Source organism: Marmota flaviventris, chromosome 12 (genome assembly GCF_047511675.1).
Source record: "Marmota flaviventris isolate mMarFla1 chromosome 12, mMarFla1.hap1, whole genome shotgun sequence".
Classification (NCBI taxonomy): Eukaryota; Metazoa; Chordata; class Mammalia; order Rodentia; family Sciuridae; genus Marmota; species Marmota flaviventris.
This window is the reverse complement of record NC_092509.1, coordinates 32,563,577-32,581,766: the sequence shown is the minus strand read 5'-3', so window position 1 is coordinate 32,581,766 and position 18,190 is coordinate 32,563,577. Positions and strand designations below refer to the sequence as shown.

The 18,190-nt window shown below is 36.4% G+C and overlaps 1 protein-coding gene across 1 annotated transcript in view; it reads right to left on the bottom strand.

Annotated features, from left to right (window-relative positions):
- Dnajc1 (DnaJ heat shock protein family (Hsp40) member C1) overlaps nt 1-12,200 on the bottom strand; it is a 225,857-nt gene extending 213,657 nt beyond the window's left edge. The window contains exon 1 of the mRNA XM_027928571.2: nt 11,695-12,200. Coding sequence (XP_027784372.1) covers nt 11,695-11,910 — 216 coding nt within the window. The 5' untranslated portion in view covers nt 11,911-12,200. The remainder of the gene's footprint in view (nt 1-11,694) is intronic.
- Between the last annotated feature and the right edge of the window lie 5,990 nt (nt 12,201-18,190).

Below are 18,190 nucleotides of genomic sequence, written 5' to 3'. Positions count from 1 at the left end.
GCACATGTGAGGCACTAGATTCAATCCTCAGCATCACATAAAAATAAATAAATAAAATAAAGGTATTGTGTTCTTCTATAACTAATATACTAATATATATAATTCTATATATTATATCTGTATGCATATATAACATATATATGTTTTATATGTATATATAAAACAAATGGAAACTTGTAGCCATAAATAGGGTTAAGCTGTAGGCCTACTTGGCTCCATCAATTCAAACAGGCAGAGGAAACCAGAAGTTTGATCCTGGGAACAGACTTGATGATTGAAACCAGAGACTGCAATGGAGCCCTACCACCTGTGGGGGGGGAAAAATGTTTAAAGTGAGAAAATCACTAAAGCTACAGCTTATAAAAGATTATATATCTGAGATGTTAAAGAGGCAATGGTTTTAGCCCCGCAGCTGAGACCAGGCCAAGAAACTTGCAGGCTTGGTATCTGGATCTGCAATGGCCTCAATATAACCTCAGGAGGGAGCCCTAAGCTGCCTATATACAACCTAGTTCTTGTCTAGATGGCTCATGGAAAAGAAGTAAAAGCAACTATAAACACTAGGAAGAGGTAAACAGGAAAGAGAAACTCCCTCTCAAGATGAATCTGAAAATTAAAATTCCACCTACAGAAATATATTTTAATTACCAAAGAAATTATTTATTGCAAAGTTTAACCTATGTGTAATTCTTCACAACAATCCTGAATTATAAACATTTTTATACCAAGATAAGAGGTTTGAAACAAAAACACAACCTACACAACTGTATACAGGGTTTCTGATTTAAAAATTTATAACAACTTCTGGGAACACTTCTAATTAAGTTAATTCTATGGTTCATGTTATCAAAAAATGCATATCCCCCAATCATCTTATTTTCCCATCTTCTGGAAATTTCCTATAATTGATGTTTTTGATGAGCCCCTGGAATTATTTATAGAAACTTCAAACCATGCTCAATGTAGTTTCAAGACAACTCTAAACCATGCTCAATGTAGTTTCAAGACAACTCTAACGATTGTGGCTGAAGTCTTCTCTAAAAGAAGACTCAGTACACATCTAAAGATGATGTAAACAAGTATTACATTAATTAGTATCAGATTATCTGTATTATCATTTTTTAGCAACCCTACTGTGTGGAGAGAATCAACAATTATTTCCCTTGTGAATCTATTTTAAGGCATTACAGAAAAATAATTTGAAGGAATACATATTCAAAGATACCCCCAAAGAAGGTGGTGAATGATTAATGAAAATAGGTATAAGAAGAATGATTTTGGCTTTAAATAAGAAAAAAATTTCCAGAGTACTACTATTATACAAAAAGTTAATAAGTCGTTTAATAATTTCCTTTGTTAGACATAATCAAGCTGGCTGGATGACCATCGGATGGGAATGCTACAGAAGAAATTCTTTGTGAGGAAGCAGATATTGGTGAGGTCTTCTCCAACTTCAGGACTCAATTATTGGTTCTTTAATTTTTGTTTTGTTGTTATTTTTCCCTTAATGTGGAATTTTTAACATCTTGGACTCTCATGCAACTTGTTTCTTGTGTCAGATCATTTAAAATAACAGTAGTTATGTAGGTTTAAGGACTGTCAATGTTAAGATTGACTTCTTTTCTTCAGCTGCTTATGATATTATAAAAAGCAAAGTCAAAAGATTGGTAATTAATAATTCAGTCCAAAAGAAAATAGTACTCATTAGGAGCTATAAAGAGGTGGCAAAGCCAGGTAGTAAAACTGGATGACTTTGAAATTTCTGATTGGTATTACAAAGAGGCAAAAGACTGGCACAAAAACAGAACTGCATCTGGAAATCTCTTTCTAGTCACTTGATTATATATAACGTGAAATAATCAAAACAGATGACAGCAGAGAATACAGTAAATATTTAATAGCTATCAATAGATCATACTGTATAAGTTTGAGAACAAATAGAGAGAACAGGCAAATCCAAAGTTAAAATGAAAAGTAGGAACATGGGTGAGTTCTTGGTCAAAGCATAATTAAAGATTTAATATATTAAATTAATATATAATACAGGATTATAAAATATATCAGGTGAGTCAGCAAAGTCAAATGACCAACTTGAATTAAACTGATTACTTGAAACAACTCTTAACAGAGAACCTATGCATGGAAGTTCATTGTTCCTACAAGAACAGCATCACCTCTATACAAACAGCCTTCACAGAGCAAAAAAAAGCATGGACAAGGGCTGGGGCTGTGGCTCAGCAGTACAGAGGTCACCTAGCACATGCAAGGCCCTGGGTTCGATCGTCAGAACCATATAAAAATAAATAAAATAAAGGTATTGTGTCCAACTACAACTAAAAAATAAAAGTTAAAAAAAAGCATGTCTAGCACAATTGGAAGAACCACCTCAAAAACAAGATAATAAAAACTACACTGGATTAAAATACAAAAATATATAAAAACTACAAAGTATGTCCCTGACAAAACAGAAGCAATAATCAGTGATTTTACCCCAAAATACTTCACTACAGCTATACAACATAGAAATGTTTATTCTCTAATGCTTTATTATTCAGTGAGTGCCATCCAATGTCCATTAACCATATCTGAGCACTGAAAATGTGCTAGAACAGAGAAAACAAATTTTTAATTTTAATTAATTTATATATGCATTTTAAAACCGCTGTTCAATTCAGTTCAAACTTTTATGTATTTTTGGAATATATGGGTACATGAATCTACTTTTAGCAGAACATCTTAAGAAATCACACTAAAGTATTTTCAATAAAATTTAGCATCTTACATTAGGTGTGTGGAAATATAAATGTAAAATACACACCAGATTTTTGAGGGGTTAGTACAAAAAACTAAAATGTGAAATATCTCATTAGTAATATGTATTTGTGTGTGGCTATTGGTGTGTGTATGTTGCTAGAGATCAAATCCAGGGCCTCAAGCATACTGGGCAAGCACTTTACCACTGAGCTATATCTCCAGCCCTCCAACTTTCATACATGGGAATACATGTTGAAACAATATTTGTAATACTGGGTTACATAAAATACATTCTTAAGAAAGAATCTTATGTCTTTAAATATGGCTTCTAGAAAATCTAAAATTACATCTGTAGCTTGTTATCTACCACACAGTGCTTCTTTAAGGGATAAATGATCGGAAAAAGTCTGCAAACTGTCAAAAATCTGAAATAGTTGTTGGTCAAGATTGAGTGGGTGAAATTTTTCTTTTATTTATTTAGATATCAGGGATTGAACCCAGGGGTACTTTACCACTCACCTATAACGACAGTCCTTTTTGTTTAATTATTATTTTGAGACAGGGTCCTGCTAAGCTGCTGAGGCTAGCCTTGAACTTTTGATCCTCCTGCCTCAGCCTACCAAGTCTCTGAGATTACAGGTGAGTCCTACCATTGAATCCTACCATATGGGGCTGGTAAGTAAAATATTTTATATCGCCTAGTATAACAAAATATTACTTTAGGCTACCAAGAACTTGAACATTTACATATTCCAAAAGCCATCTGTTTCTTCTTCTTATAGACAATGGTTATGAACCATTAAAGTACAATCCTATTGGTTCCAGGACCCTCACAGACACCCTAACCCATAAATGCTCCAGTCTCTTTCATAAAATGGAACAGTAATTGCATATAACAGCATACATCCTTCCATATACCTTAAATCATCTCTAGATTACTTGTGATACCTAGTAAAATGGGAATGCTATGTAAAAAGTAGTTACATTGTATTGTTTAGGGAATAATGACAAGAAAAAAATGTGTACATGCTTAGTACAGATGCCATTTTTCCCCCAAATATTTTTCATTCATAGTTGGTGTGGAGCTGTGGATGCTGAGGGCTGACTATATTCCTCTGACTTATTGAAAACTGCAGAAATGTGTAATCATTATCATTCTGCCATCTAAAGCATGTAATCAAGTAACCAACAAATGCTTATTCCTCAAAAACTTTGATTCCTTCTCTAGCCTGATTCTCTAGCCCAAAGGCTAAAAAATGCTTTAACTTTATAAGAGTCAAATGAGGGTATTCAGTTTATTTAAAATGTTGATATAGACTAAATTTATAAATTTTATGTTTTTACATATACATATACATTTATATACATGCTTATAAATTTATATACATATTTTCCCCAGGAATAAAATATCAGAACTTCATGCCTTAGTACTTTCCCAACCTCTTTCATACCATGGCATTTTACAGAAAAATGTATTTGTAAGATACACTGGAGTGAACCGTTAAGGATGCCCAAGGGAGGACATCATTATGTCAGCATGCAGTACATTAATTGTGAAGGTCAGTCTTAAAGTTTCCTGCAATATACTACAAGAAATCTTTAACCCATATTTTATTTTCATCTGACTCACATTTTATTCTTATTTATGCCTACAGTTGTGAAAATACAACCCCTCAACATTTTTAATGGCAATATCCAAAGAAGGCCACAAGATGGAGATATTACCCTATTACCTTTTATATTTGCATTTGTGCATTTTTTTTTCTGTATTTTTTTCCCCAAGGTCACTTACTCCAATACATACTATTACCCTATAAAGCATTAGATTTTACTTCATGATTATCACTCAAAGTTTCTCTAAGACTGCTCGAAGAACAATACTCAAGCTAGCTTATGAACCTTACACAGTTTATATGCAAATCTCTTTAACAATATAAAGTACATTTATTTGAGCTTGTTAACCTAATTTAATCACCAGTTTGGTGCCAGATAACATTAACTATATCCCCCAATCAAATCCAATGTGCAGACTTACTACAATGAAGATAATATGAAGAATATGCTGCAATATGTTGTTTTGAAGACAATTCAAAACAATAAGTTTTAGTGATGTTTTCAAAGATGGCAACATCGTTGAAAATTGTAAAGCTTTTCACAGTAGCTACTTTCTTTTCCTCTTTTTCTTTTCTTTTCTTTCTTTTTTTTCTTAGTTTGGTACTGGGTATTGAACCCAGAACCAGGGGTCTGGGTTCAATACCCAGTACCAAATACCAGTGCTTTGCCACTGAGCTACATCCTCTGTCTTTTATTTTGAAACAGGTTCTCACTAAATTGCTGAGGCTGGCCTTGAACTTATGATCCTCCTGCACAGCCTTATGGAGTATACCACTGTGCCTGGTTGATGCTGACATTTTTCCAAAATACTCTGCACGTCCTGTGGATACCATCTTTGCTTCCTTGATGCTGTTCTTGTGAGGTGTTCAATTTCCAGTGTTGAGATCTACCTCAGGAGAAATTGATTTGTCCACACAAGGTGTAGTTTCCAAAGCTGTCTACTGAGAATCTGAGACATGTGAATGGAATTGAGCTTTAAGTAACCAAAGTAGAAGTTCTCAAACAACTTTAAAATGTTTCAGTCATCAAATGATTCTCTTTCCCTGAAGATATGTTTGCCATCCACTGTGTAGGGATTGTAGCTGCCTTTGCATTGGGGTCTTTCTTGAATAGTGTATTAATGACTGCAGCATCAGAATAACTACTTTTGAGATCAATCTAAATTAAGTCTTAAATACTTTAAGAGGTGCAATGCAAAAATCACACATCAAGGGGTTGGGGTTGTAGCTCAGTGGTAGTGCGCTTGTCTGGCATGCGTGAGGCACTGGGTTCGATTCTAAGCACCACATACACATAAATAAAATAAAGGTCCATAAACAACTAAAAAATATTTTTAAAAAATCACACATCAATTCTGTATAACTACTATAAAACTATACAACATGGCAATTATTTTAACTTTATCAAATATCTAAATTAGTATGTTTTTCTTAAACCAAGGAAGTTTATTTCCTACTGCAGATAAAAGATCCATACAAAAATACTGTAAGATATAGTTAACTACAAGTAAAATAAAAATTTTCAGTTTTTCTACATTATATATACATTAACTTCCACAAATCAAATTTAATCGCCAAACTACTGACTCAAAACAGTATTTAAAGTCATAAAAGAACCTAAATATTAATCTTTTATGTGTTACTAAAAATGCAGTAATTGAAAATAACTGCTAATAAGATTTGCTATTTTGAAAAAAAAAATTCCAAAAGTCAAAGGTTTCTTGGTAATATATAAATTCAATTGATCAATGAATACTTCCTCAAACATGATATATTTTAATGGATGAATAAAGTACTTAAGGATTTGCTAGAAATAAGAAGTTTCTATCTTCCTAAGTAGGCATGTATATAGACCTTAAGATTTCTCTATGGATTTCCCCAGTAAATGACAACAGGGTTTGTTTGTTTAGTACTGAGTATGGAACCCGGGTGCTTAATCACTAAGCCACATCCACAGCCCTTTTTTATTTTGAGATAGGGTCTTGCTAAGTTACTTAGGAACTCACTAAATTGCTGAGGCTGGCTTTGAACTTGCGATCCTCCTGCTTCAGTCTCCCAAGCCACTGGGATAATAGGCATTCCTTCATTTTTAAATACTGTTCACTATATATGCCACAGTATATACAAGTCTCAGGTAACTTTTCAAAATTCTTGTGCCTTTTACAACTTTGAATTATATGTATTCCAAAATTTGTTTAAGAAAATTACTCCTTTTCAGAATTCTAATTATTGTGCTCAGTGGCATTTTAATACTACTTCTTTTCCATTTTAAAACTGCTGCTTATACTACGACATGTCCTTTATTTAATCTGTGATTTTAAACTCTTAGCTTTAAAATTAAACAACTCAAATTCTATTAGCTGACTGTGTAGATGCACATAGCTAATGTCTACCTTACTAGCAATAAAACTGGCATCCATCTAATGATGAAGCATATTGTTTTCTCTAGCCCGGAATGTGGAAGGAGACACGCCCTTGCTTTTGCAATATATCTGATTATGCATGAAAGTCCAGATGCTAGATGATGGTAATCAGAAACACTAAGTGAATGAATCCTAGCCTTACTGAATTTGTTATTAAATAAGATGGGGAATGAAACAAATTCTAGCTTGAATTTCTAAGTAAGTCTTAACTGTACTAAAAAAAAATCAGTAAATATAAATAATATCCCAAAACTCAAATATTTAGCTCTTAAAATACTATGAGATATTTTAAAACATAACAATAGCATTTCTACATTCGTTAGTATAAAACCAATATTAATCACAGTTAAGTTTTTTGATGAAAATAAAGGTTTTTGAAGATTTATATGACTGTAACTTCATGACAGTATATCCTATGTGCCTAACTATGAAGTAAATAATTATCTGTTGTAAATGAGGCAACTAACTTGCCCAAGGTCATAAAGCCAGCAGGTGGCCTGGTCCAAGTTCTAGAAGCCATTGGTTATTTAAATTATAGAGCTTCACGAGTGAATGAGAACACTAAAACCTGGTGGATTAAGGGATTAAAAGAAGACACCATGGTTATTCACTACTGTCCAATTTTCTACATTAATTATCTCCAATTCTTCCTCTTCATTCTCTCCTGAACCCAATCTAACCAGATTACTGATCTCACTAATTTACTGAAATAGCTCTTTGCTGAGGAAGCCAAAGACCTCCACACTGTTAAATCCAAACAATTGTCAGAATCATCTTATTTGAATTATCATCATCATTTTAACCAGCTAATCAGTTTCTCCTCTTTGGGATACTGTCTCCACTTGATTTGAAAGACAGCACCTTCCTTGGTTTGCCTTCTGTCTCACTAGTTGCTCCTTCCCATCTTCTTTGCTGGTCCCTCTTGATTGACCTGACAACATTTGGATCCCCAAAGCTTAGCTCCCAGACCTCTTCTCTTTTGCATTCATTCTCTTGTGTGAACTCATCCAGTTATATGGTTTCCAATTATCTTCTAAGTAATTAATATTTCTGGCCCAAACTATTATGGTTTGGATGTAAGGTATCCCCCAAAAGCTCATATGTGAGACAACGCAAGAAGGTTCAGAGGAAAAACTATTGGGTTGTGAGAGTCTTAACTCAATCAATGAATTAATCCCCTGATAGGGATTAACTAAGTGGTAACCAAAGTGGTAGGGTGTGGATGAAGGAGGTGGGAATTGGGGTATGGCTTTGGTGTATATATTTGTTTCTGGAGAGTGGAGTCTCTCTCTGCTTTCTGATCATGATATGAGCTGCTTCCTTCCACCACACTGTCCCACAAGGATGTTCAGCCTCACCTGAAGCTATGAGGAATAGAACCTGCTGTCTATGGATTAAGACCTCTGAAACCATGAGCCCTCGAATAAACCTCTTTTCGTCTACAGTTGTTCTGGTTGGGTCCTTTTAGTCATAGCAGGAAAAAAAAAAAAAAAAACCTGACTAAAACATAAACTTTCATGCTTGAACTCCAGACCTAAAAAACCAAATAGTTATATGCCATCTCCACTTCAATGCTTAACAGACACAATAAATTTGGCATGTTCAAACCCCAAATTCCTGATTTTCCCTCAACTAGATTCCTATTCCATACTTCCCCAACTCAATAAATGGCAACTGCATCCTTCAGGTTATTGAAGCCAAAATCTTAGAACTGACTTCAATTGTTCGTTCTCTCTCTCTCTCTCTCTCTCTCTCTCTCTCTCTCTCTCTCTCTCTCACACACACACACACACACACACACACACACACACATCCCACTTTCAAACCATCAGGAAAATCTGTCACTTCTTTGTTCACATTAAATCCAGAATCTGACCACTTGTACCACCCATGTCTATTCTACATACTATATCACAATTATTCCTTATTCCTCCAAGTAATTGGCACCTTATAGACTATCTTGAACACAATAAAGTGCTCATTTTGAAATTTAACTCAACTCACACATCTCTTCTTTTCAATGTCACCCCTCTCAATTGGGCCCACAACTTACTTATAAGTAAAAGCCAAAATCTTTATAGTGGCCTATAAGGCCCTACATGATCTTCTTCTACCACTTATGACTCTGATCTCCTCTCCTCTTACTGTTCTCCTCCATCACTCTGCTCCAGCCACAATGGCTGCCTTGCTGTTCCCAAAACACTAAGCAAGCTCCTGCCTCAAGGCCTTTGCACTTATCTCTGCTCTCCCTTGAATGCACCACCAGCAATGCTATGTTCTGAATAGCTGAATCCCTCCAAAATTCCTCTGTTGAAACCTAACTTCCAATATATTACTATGAAGTGGCATTTGAAGGGTGATTAGGCCATAAGGTTGGAGCCCTTATGCATGGGATTAGTGCACTTACTTATAAAAGAAGTCCTAAAGAACTGCCTCACATCTTAGTGATGTAAGGGCACAATAAGAAGGTGCCATCTATAAACCAGAAGGCATTCATCAGACACAGAATCTGCCAGCACCTTGGTCTTCCTCTTCCCAGCCTCCAGAACTATGAAAAATGTCTGTTGTTGAAAGCTATCCAATTTATGGTAGTTTGTTATAAAAGCCCCTCAAAACTAGACTTACCTTCTCTGACCATATACTTAATATTTACCTGTTTTTCATTCTTACTAAGTGTTTTCCTAAGTTTCATGAGGTCAGGAGTACTGCTTTATATAAAGGACTACTCTTAGAGTTTAAAAATTCAGCAGGCACCAAATAAATCTCTGTTGAAGATTGGTAAGTGCATAGAATCAAGTCTCCACTATCCTATCTACTTTGTCCTGTTCCCAAATGTCTGTGTAGTTACCAAGAGACCTCTTAGCTAAGGCTTGAAAGTTATACATTAAAGACCTTAAACAGGCTGCATTTGTCTCTACCAAATGTCTGGTCCCTGAAAGATTTCCAAGAAAAGTTAAGACATTATTATTACTGTGTGTATATATGTGAATGCATGACCAATGTGATTCTGCAACCTGTATAATCAGAAAAATGAGATATTATATCCCATCTGATTCAAATGTATGATATGTCAAAGGTCGTTGTACTGTCATGTGTAACTAATTAAAACAAATTAAAAAGAAAAAGAAAAGTTAATTCAAATAAGGAATTTGTTCTAATCAATTTCTCTGATTAAAAGTTCCTTCTCACTTTCTGTCCAATTTCAACATAGTTGGAGAGAGAAACACAAATTAAAATAATTTTCTAAATTATTCTTTTCAATTCTACCTCGACAAAGAATCTTTTCCATTATCAATGCTTCTTTACTTCCCCATGTTTGCTCATACATTCAAGTGCTCTGGTTGTTCATACTGCTGAAGTAACTGAAAATTAAGCTGCATGAAATTATAAATGAAAATTATGAGAGTGCACATGCAATGCTGGATTACACAGTTGGAAATTTTAAGCTCCTACTACTAAAATTTTGTATACCTTAATCTCCAAGAATAACTGGAAAGCATCTTCAAGATTTTTTAAAATTAGGTTATGTATAAGCTACAGAATTTACCAATAAATTCTAAATAATTATTCTCTATATTAAAGGACTTCTCAAAAATTAGTCTTCAAACTTAGCTTAACTAATTATTGTTACACATATGGCATCGTCATTTACTTTAAAATGACAAATATTTTGGAGCAGGAAATGGCACCAGATGACACTTCATAGTATTACAAAATTGTTTGCAGATTAGAATTTTAAGAGTAAAATACTTGTTCTTTATAACTCTCAAAAATAAAAATTGTTAAACTCATGGTGCCATGGCAACCTAGCAATTTTAGATTCAATAATGGGATGAAAATGCAATGCTGAAAAATTAAATTTCCATTTAATTGTTTGATTTAAATGAAAAATTAAATTTCCATTTAAAAGTTCAACAGTTCACCCAAACTTTTAGTAATCTAGGGGGGGAATGTGCATTTCATCTAGTTATGTTAAGTTCATCTTGAATGACAACTGTTGGTAAATTTCCTTTTTTCCCCCTGCTCGCATAACTATTTAAAGCATTGTATAAAGGACTAAAAGGAGATTGTGTGAAATTCTTTCTCTCTCCACAATTCTGAAGTCAGTGAAAAGTCATCTTTTTCTTGGCACAAAGTTTCATGTAGACTGAATAATTACCTTCACTCTACCACCTTAGATGGTAGAAATAAAGGGCAACAAACGGATTTCACAAGTTAACTTCTCAAGCTAAACAAAAGGAAACCAAAGGAAAGGCAAAGTAACAGATTCTGCGTTAATAGTTGGGCATCTCTTCCAGCAGCACCCCAAGTAATCTACTGCCTTGAAAGTTTCATGGCTTCTCCTGTGAGTCCCAGGACCAACCTGGTGGAGGCTTCAATTCCTCCAGATTTCTAAACTGTGATATGAACCCCTATCCAACAGGCGGAAAAGATTACAAAGTACAGTGCAAAATAAAACAAACAACAACAAAAAATACACTTCTGCAATACAAACACTGGCCAAAATGCGAGCCTATGTTTCTCAGAAAGGAAGAGGAAAGGAGGCAGATGAGATAAGAATAAAAACCTCTACCCGCACCACTTTTCCTTCTTCCTCCTGTGGGAATGGGGGCGGGGAGAGGATCATACCTAGAATGCCAAAGCAAAGAGGAGGTATCACCACCGTCCAGCCTGTCACTGAGACCGGAACTTGAGAAGTTGGAGCGAGGGTGAGAAACTGGGAAAGTGAACGAAACCCTTGCCAAGCTACAGTTACGAGGAGACGCCGGTGAATCGGGCTGAGGATGGCAGCAGAGCCCGGAGTGAGCACATCCAGCCCCCGGTACCCGGCTCCCTCGGAGGAACAGGATCAGAGTCCGCCTCCGCGCGCCTGTCCGCCCGGACCCGCGCGCTTTCGCTCTTACCTGCTGCACCCCGAGGAACTGGTAGAAGTTGAGCTGCACCTCCTCCACCAAGTCAAACAACTCTAGATCGCCGCTCTCCCAGCCGCGCGCCGGCACCGCGGCCGCTAGCAGCAGCAGCAGCGGCAGCAGCAGCCGGCACCGCGGCAACGGGGGCGAGAACCACACGAGCCTGCGGCGCTGAGGAACCCGCCCCAGTCCGGAGCAGGGAGCAGACATCGCTCTGGGCTCAGAAAGGTCACCCGCCACGCAGTGCCGTCGGCCGAGACCCAAGACGTGGCGGGCAGCTCCGGCTGTGGGAGCGGTGCCTGTCAGTCAGAAGAGCGGCAGCCTCTCGAGAGTCACCAGCCAGGCGGCCGGCGCCAGCTGGAGCGCTGGGACTGTGGGAGCAGACGGCCGGACCCGCGGGTGCGCGGACGGGGCCGCAGCCGGCTCTCCCTTCCGGGGACCCTCACCCCCAGGCCTACAAACAGCTGGAGAGCCAGCGCCAGGGCGCCGAGGTTTCAGAGGGGGAGAGGCTTCCCCTCGCCTCAGCCTATCGCAGGCCTCGCTTCCGGTGACATCACGTTTCCTAGCAACTGCGGGGAGGGGCGGGGCCGGAAGTAAGGACGCTAAGCGCCCCAGATCTAGGCCTCGGAGAGTTGTCTCTGGTGCTCGCTCTGGCGCTCAGCTAGGAACTGTAAAGTGTGTTTACACAGGGTTTTTAAAAGACTGAACGGTTAGACATCACGCATCCATCAGGAAGATCCCACCTGTAGGTTTCCGTTTTGCCCTCCCCTATTGAACACTAAAAGCATAAATGAAGCCTGATATATCGATTTTGTAGCTTTTATTCCATACAGGACAGGTAGGAGGAATTGAACCAATACCTAAAACAGGAAACAAACGTAGTCAGCAGTCTACAGTTTTGTTGTTGTTGTTTCATCCCCAGTCTTTTTCTTTTCTTTCCTTTTCTTTTTCTTTTTTTTTTTTTTTTTAAACCGGTCTCCTTGACTTGCTTAGAGTCTCACTAAGTTGCTGAGGTAGCTTCCAATCTGCCATCCTCCTGCCTCAGCCTCCACAGCTGCTAGGATCACAGATGTGCGCCACGACACCAGTCTTAGGGTATCTTTTTGAGAGAAGAAACAGAAAAGGAATCCTAACCAAGACAAAAAAGTATAGCTTGAATTATGAATTAATATTTACCAGCATAACACCATAAAATAGGCAATTAGGAGAATTCACAATGGTGACTCAATCATAGTCTCAGAAGTGTAGTTTATCCACTTTGGGGTTCTTTTCTTGATTGAGAAAAGAAAGACACCTAGGGCTAAAAACCTCTTTTTTTCCATAACAATGTCTCACCTTCTGGTCTTGTGTTGTTTCTGTTCAATGCCTTTTAAATATTTTTCCTCCACCACTATTGTTCTCTTATGTAAACTTTATTTCATTTTACCTTTCTCACATTTCTCCTCTCTCATTTCCTACTGTTATCGAAAAAGTAAGTGCAAACAAACAAACAAAAATGCTTGCTTAAGTTGAAGTGCTTGAGTTAGATAAATTTGGCCTCTTGCTTTTTCACTTCTTGGGTCTGGCCTTTTAAATCGAGCTCAACAGGGTTGTTGTTATAGTTGTTGTTGTTGCTGTTGTTATTATTATTATTAGGTATTGGGGACTGAACTCAGGGGCACTTGAGCACTGAGCCACATCCCAGCCCTATTTTGTATTTTATCTAGAGACATCTCACTGAGTTGCTTAGTGCCTTGCTTTTACTGAGGCTGGCTTTGAACTCATGACCTCTGCCTCCTGAGCTGCTGGAATTACAGGCATGTGCCACTGTGCTATCCTCAACAGGATGATTATAAACCTACTTTTGCTTTCATAGTAAGAATATATTATGTTTGATAAAAGTTAAAGACTATTAGGTTGTAAATCTTAGGACTTAGCACAGAGTTTGAAAATATTTTTAAATGTTATAGACAAATGCAAGTATATCTTGCTTTAAAATAATACATAGGCTTGAATTCACCACATTTTAATCTATCATGAAGTTGGCCTTTCAAAAATGCCAGAACAGGAGTGTCTAAGTCTGCTGTAGCTGCTATAACAAAATACTTTAGACTGAGTGACTTACACAACAGTATTTCATACAGTTCTGAAATTTGGGAAGTCCCAGATCATGGTGCCAGCATGCCCAGGTTGTGGTAAAGAGCCCCTGTTTCTCAGTTGGCTGCCTTCTTGTTATATCCCCACATGGCCAGGAAGAGTGAGGGGTACAGAGACATCACATATTTCATATAAAAAGGCACTAATTCTTCATAAACTCCTCTAAACCATCCAAGAACCCCACCTCCAAATTCCATGTCATTGGAGATTAGGGCTTCAGCATATGACTTTCAGGAGGACACAACATTTAATTCATAGTAAGAGATACTACCTTGTCTGTGTATCTCCAGTACTGAGCATAATGTATAGTACCTGACAGTAACCAATTAGCTGAATTGAATCCTGCAAATACCTGCTACCACATTTTCCTTACTATGATTTTTAGGTTTTTTTTTTCTTGTGATATATCAGTTTTCTTAAAGGAAAAGTCATCTTCACCAAGTCCCTAAATAAACATCAAAATAATCTGAAAACTATGGTGTTAAGCATTACTTTTATGTAACATCCTAGCATCCATATTTTCTTATTTAATCATCAGATGAAATGCAACATAACATTTGAAACTGGTACCATATTGCCACAAATCCAGGAATCTTACCCTGATCTTTTGGGAGCTATTATTTCCCTCTTGATCTGTAACCTTATATTGTCAAAGAGATGCCAGGGATGTATTCTATCTACACGGAGACCATCCCTTTTTAGGGCTAAGCAGACACAGAATTGACATCTCTTCAGTATAGTGCTTCTCACTGACATAAGGTATTGCTCTTGAAGATTCATTTTCCTCAGGTAAAATAACACTAGTCCACTCTGAGATGATGTACTTGCTGGACCAGGACCCTGCCAAAATCACAGTGACATTCATGTTATAAACTCTTAGTTTGGCATCTTCACATACTAGTCATTATGCCACAAGGAACTATGCATTAAGTGACTCTTCTTTTGCTAATGCCTAAACTTAATGAACTGATCACCATGAGCTGTTTTCTTCACCTGTCACATCCACCAATTCTGGCCCCTGTCCCATCAAGCTTGTTCTGGGTAGAAAAAAAAAGAAACCAGAAAAACATTCATAGTCATGTGAGTTGTGTAATGGATTGGAAACATAGGAAGGCCCAAACATACAACCAGTTTTCCCACAAGACATTTGGTGAGGAAGTTAAGAGGCTGGGCCTAATAACTAGAATAAAATCACCCCACATTCTACCAGCATGTAGAACTAACTCTACCAGAAGGAAGAATCTGTCTCAAATACACAGGTATTCTCTCCACTCAAGACATTTGCAATTATTTTTGAAGTTGTATGAATAGGAGGCTAACAAAGTTTAAAACCTCTCAAAGACAGAACTGAATCTCCGGAACAGAGGAGACAGTCACCTTCCTGGTTCTCAATTGAAATCTCAGAGGAATCACATATGAAGAATAGAGAGAAACCACAAGTAGATAAAGTCTTACTGCAACCCAGTCCCAACCCACTGCATCCCTAATTGAACTGAGGTAAACAGACTTTCAACCCATTTGTCTCTTTCCATTTCTACAGAGAAATAATACCTATATTGTCTATAGTTTTTTATTTAAAAATGTGGCATGTAAAAAATTATGAGACATGAAAAGAACAGGAAAATTTTGTCCAATAATGAGGAGAAAAAACAGATAACAGATGACCCACAGATAAGTCAGATCAACTGGAGTCTGACTTTAAGAACTGTAAAATAACTAACATGGAATAAAGCAATAGATTGTAAAATTGAAGAAAAAATGGACAAATGGATTAAAAGGGACAGAATTTTATTAGAATCCATAAAAAGAATCAATGGAAAAATTCAAAATTTAAAAATATAGTATCTGAAATCAAGAATTCAATGAGTGAAAACAACAGAATACCTAAAGTTGAAATGCAGAAACACCTAAACTGAAGCACAGAAAGAAAAAAGAATGGAGAGAACAAAATAGAGTTTTAAAAAGTGCTCAACATATAATCCAACATAGGTATAACTGGAGTCCTAGAAAAAGAGGTAAGAGAGAATGAGGCAGAAGCAATAGTTCAAAAGGGAATAGCCAAGAATCATAGAAGGAATGAAAGACACAAAACAACAGGTTAAAAAAAATAACTTAAAATTAATCATAGACCTCAATGTAAGAGTTAAAACTATAAAGCTCTTATAAGAGAAAACAGAAGTAAATCTCAGTGACCTTGGGTTAGCCAACAATTCCTTAGATATGACACCAAGTACATAAATGATACAATTTTTTAAAAAAGACAAACCGAACCACAAAGAAATTTAAAATGTTTGTGTTACAGTCAGTACTATCAAGGAAAGGAAAAGATAATTGACAAAATGTTTGTAAATCACCTACCTAATCAGGTACTTACACCCAGAATATATAAAGAATCCTTACAACAAAAAGACAAATAACTTCATTTTTTAAATGAGAATTTGAATAGATATTTCTTCAAAGAAGATATACAAATGGCTGATAATTACAAAACTATGATCAACATCTTTAGTCATTAGGAAAACATAAGACAAAACTACAGTGAGATATCAGTTTACATCCATTAGAATGGCTATAAAAAAAAAGACAATAAAAAGTGTCAGTGAACACGTGGTGAAAATGGAACCTTCCTACATGGTGGGAATGCAAAATGTGGCAGCACCTTTGGAATATGGTTTGGCAGTGTCTCAAAAAGCTAAGTATATAGTTACTATATAACCCAACAATTCCTTTTTCAAGGAAAGGAAAATATATGACCACACAAAAACTTTTACACAAATGTTTATAACAACATTATTCACAATAACCAAAGGTTGAAAATAACCCAAATAAATACCCATTAGCTAATAAACAGATAAACAAAATATTATATTCATATAATAGGATTGTTATTATTCCGATTGATTATTATTCAGCAATAAAACGAAATGCTTTGCCACAGATGAGCCTTGAAAAAATTATACCAAGTGAAAAAAGCCAGTCACAAAAGATCACATATTATATGATTCCATTTAAATGAAATGTTCAGAATAGTCAAACTTAGAAAGTAGATTAGTGGTTACTTAGGGTTGGTGGTAGGGGAAGTTACAGATTGATTACAAATAGGAAAGGGATTTATTTTGAGGGTTATGAAAGTGTTCTAAAATTAGATTGTGGTGATGGTTGCATAACTTTTGTACAGAAACTAAAAGATATTGGTTTATTTAAAAATGGATGAATTGTGTGGTATGTCCAATATTTCTCACTAAGAGCTATTTGAAAAAGAGAAAGAAAAAATCAGCCACACAGAGTAAGCTCAGCAAACCTAAAGTAGGATAAACACAACAAAACAAACTTAAGCATCTATCATAATTAAACTGTAGAAAAAGCTTGTGGAATTTAGTGGAGGCAGTAACTTCAAAGACCATTTATACCCTTTAATGTCTTGAAGAAGGAAGGTAGACAATTAATGAGCTAAGTCAATTTAAGGAGTTACAGTCAGTTAAGTATGAGGAATTACATAAATAACCATAAACCTGAGTTGAGGGTTTCAATGAGGGCATCTAATTGTTTTCCACATGGTGCCTATGCAAGTGAGCTGGGAGCAAATCTACTCTCATGCAGTAATGGAATTTTTATATTTCATATTTTGTAGGTTATGGCATTGGGAAAGTTCAAGGTACGATCAAGATATTGTGTGGTGAAGATGCATTAGGAGAATAAGCCATTGGCAGTGAAAAGAGAAGAATCCAAGCTGTTGAATGGGTAACTCACATAAATGTAATGAGGGGCATTCTGATCTCATAAGAACTTGAATATTATAATAACCACAACTCTGCATGGGTTAATGCAAAAGAGTACTGGTAATTTAACAGATAAGTAGGACCCAAAGAGGTATCTATCTATCTTTCTTTCTTTTTTTTTTTTTGGTGTATGGTGGGGTGGTAACCAGGGATTGAACTCAGGGCACTCAACCATTGAGCCACATCCCCAACCCAATTTTTGTATTTTATTAGAGACAGGGTCTCACTAAGTTACTTAGTGCCTCACTTTTGCTGAGGCTGGCTTTGAACTTGCTATCCTCCTGCCTCAGCCTCCCAAGCCAGCATGTACCAATGCACCTTTTTGGCCCCCAAAAGAGGTTTACATAAACCATTTAGTAGTCTAGCCCTCACTTTTCAGTAAGATCAAATTTAACTATATCCAAGTTGAATGTGATATACCTGTTCTAGCTAAAATCCAAATCTCTCTTAAAATAACCATAAGTGGCCTATTCATTCTGTGATTTAGAACATCTGCCTCTCATTAAATCTTGAAATGTTCTCATTAATCTCTGTATGGCTGTTTTGCAAATATATGGAATCGTGGTTCTAAGATA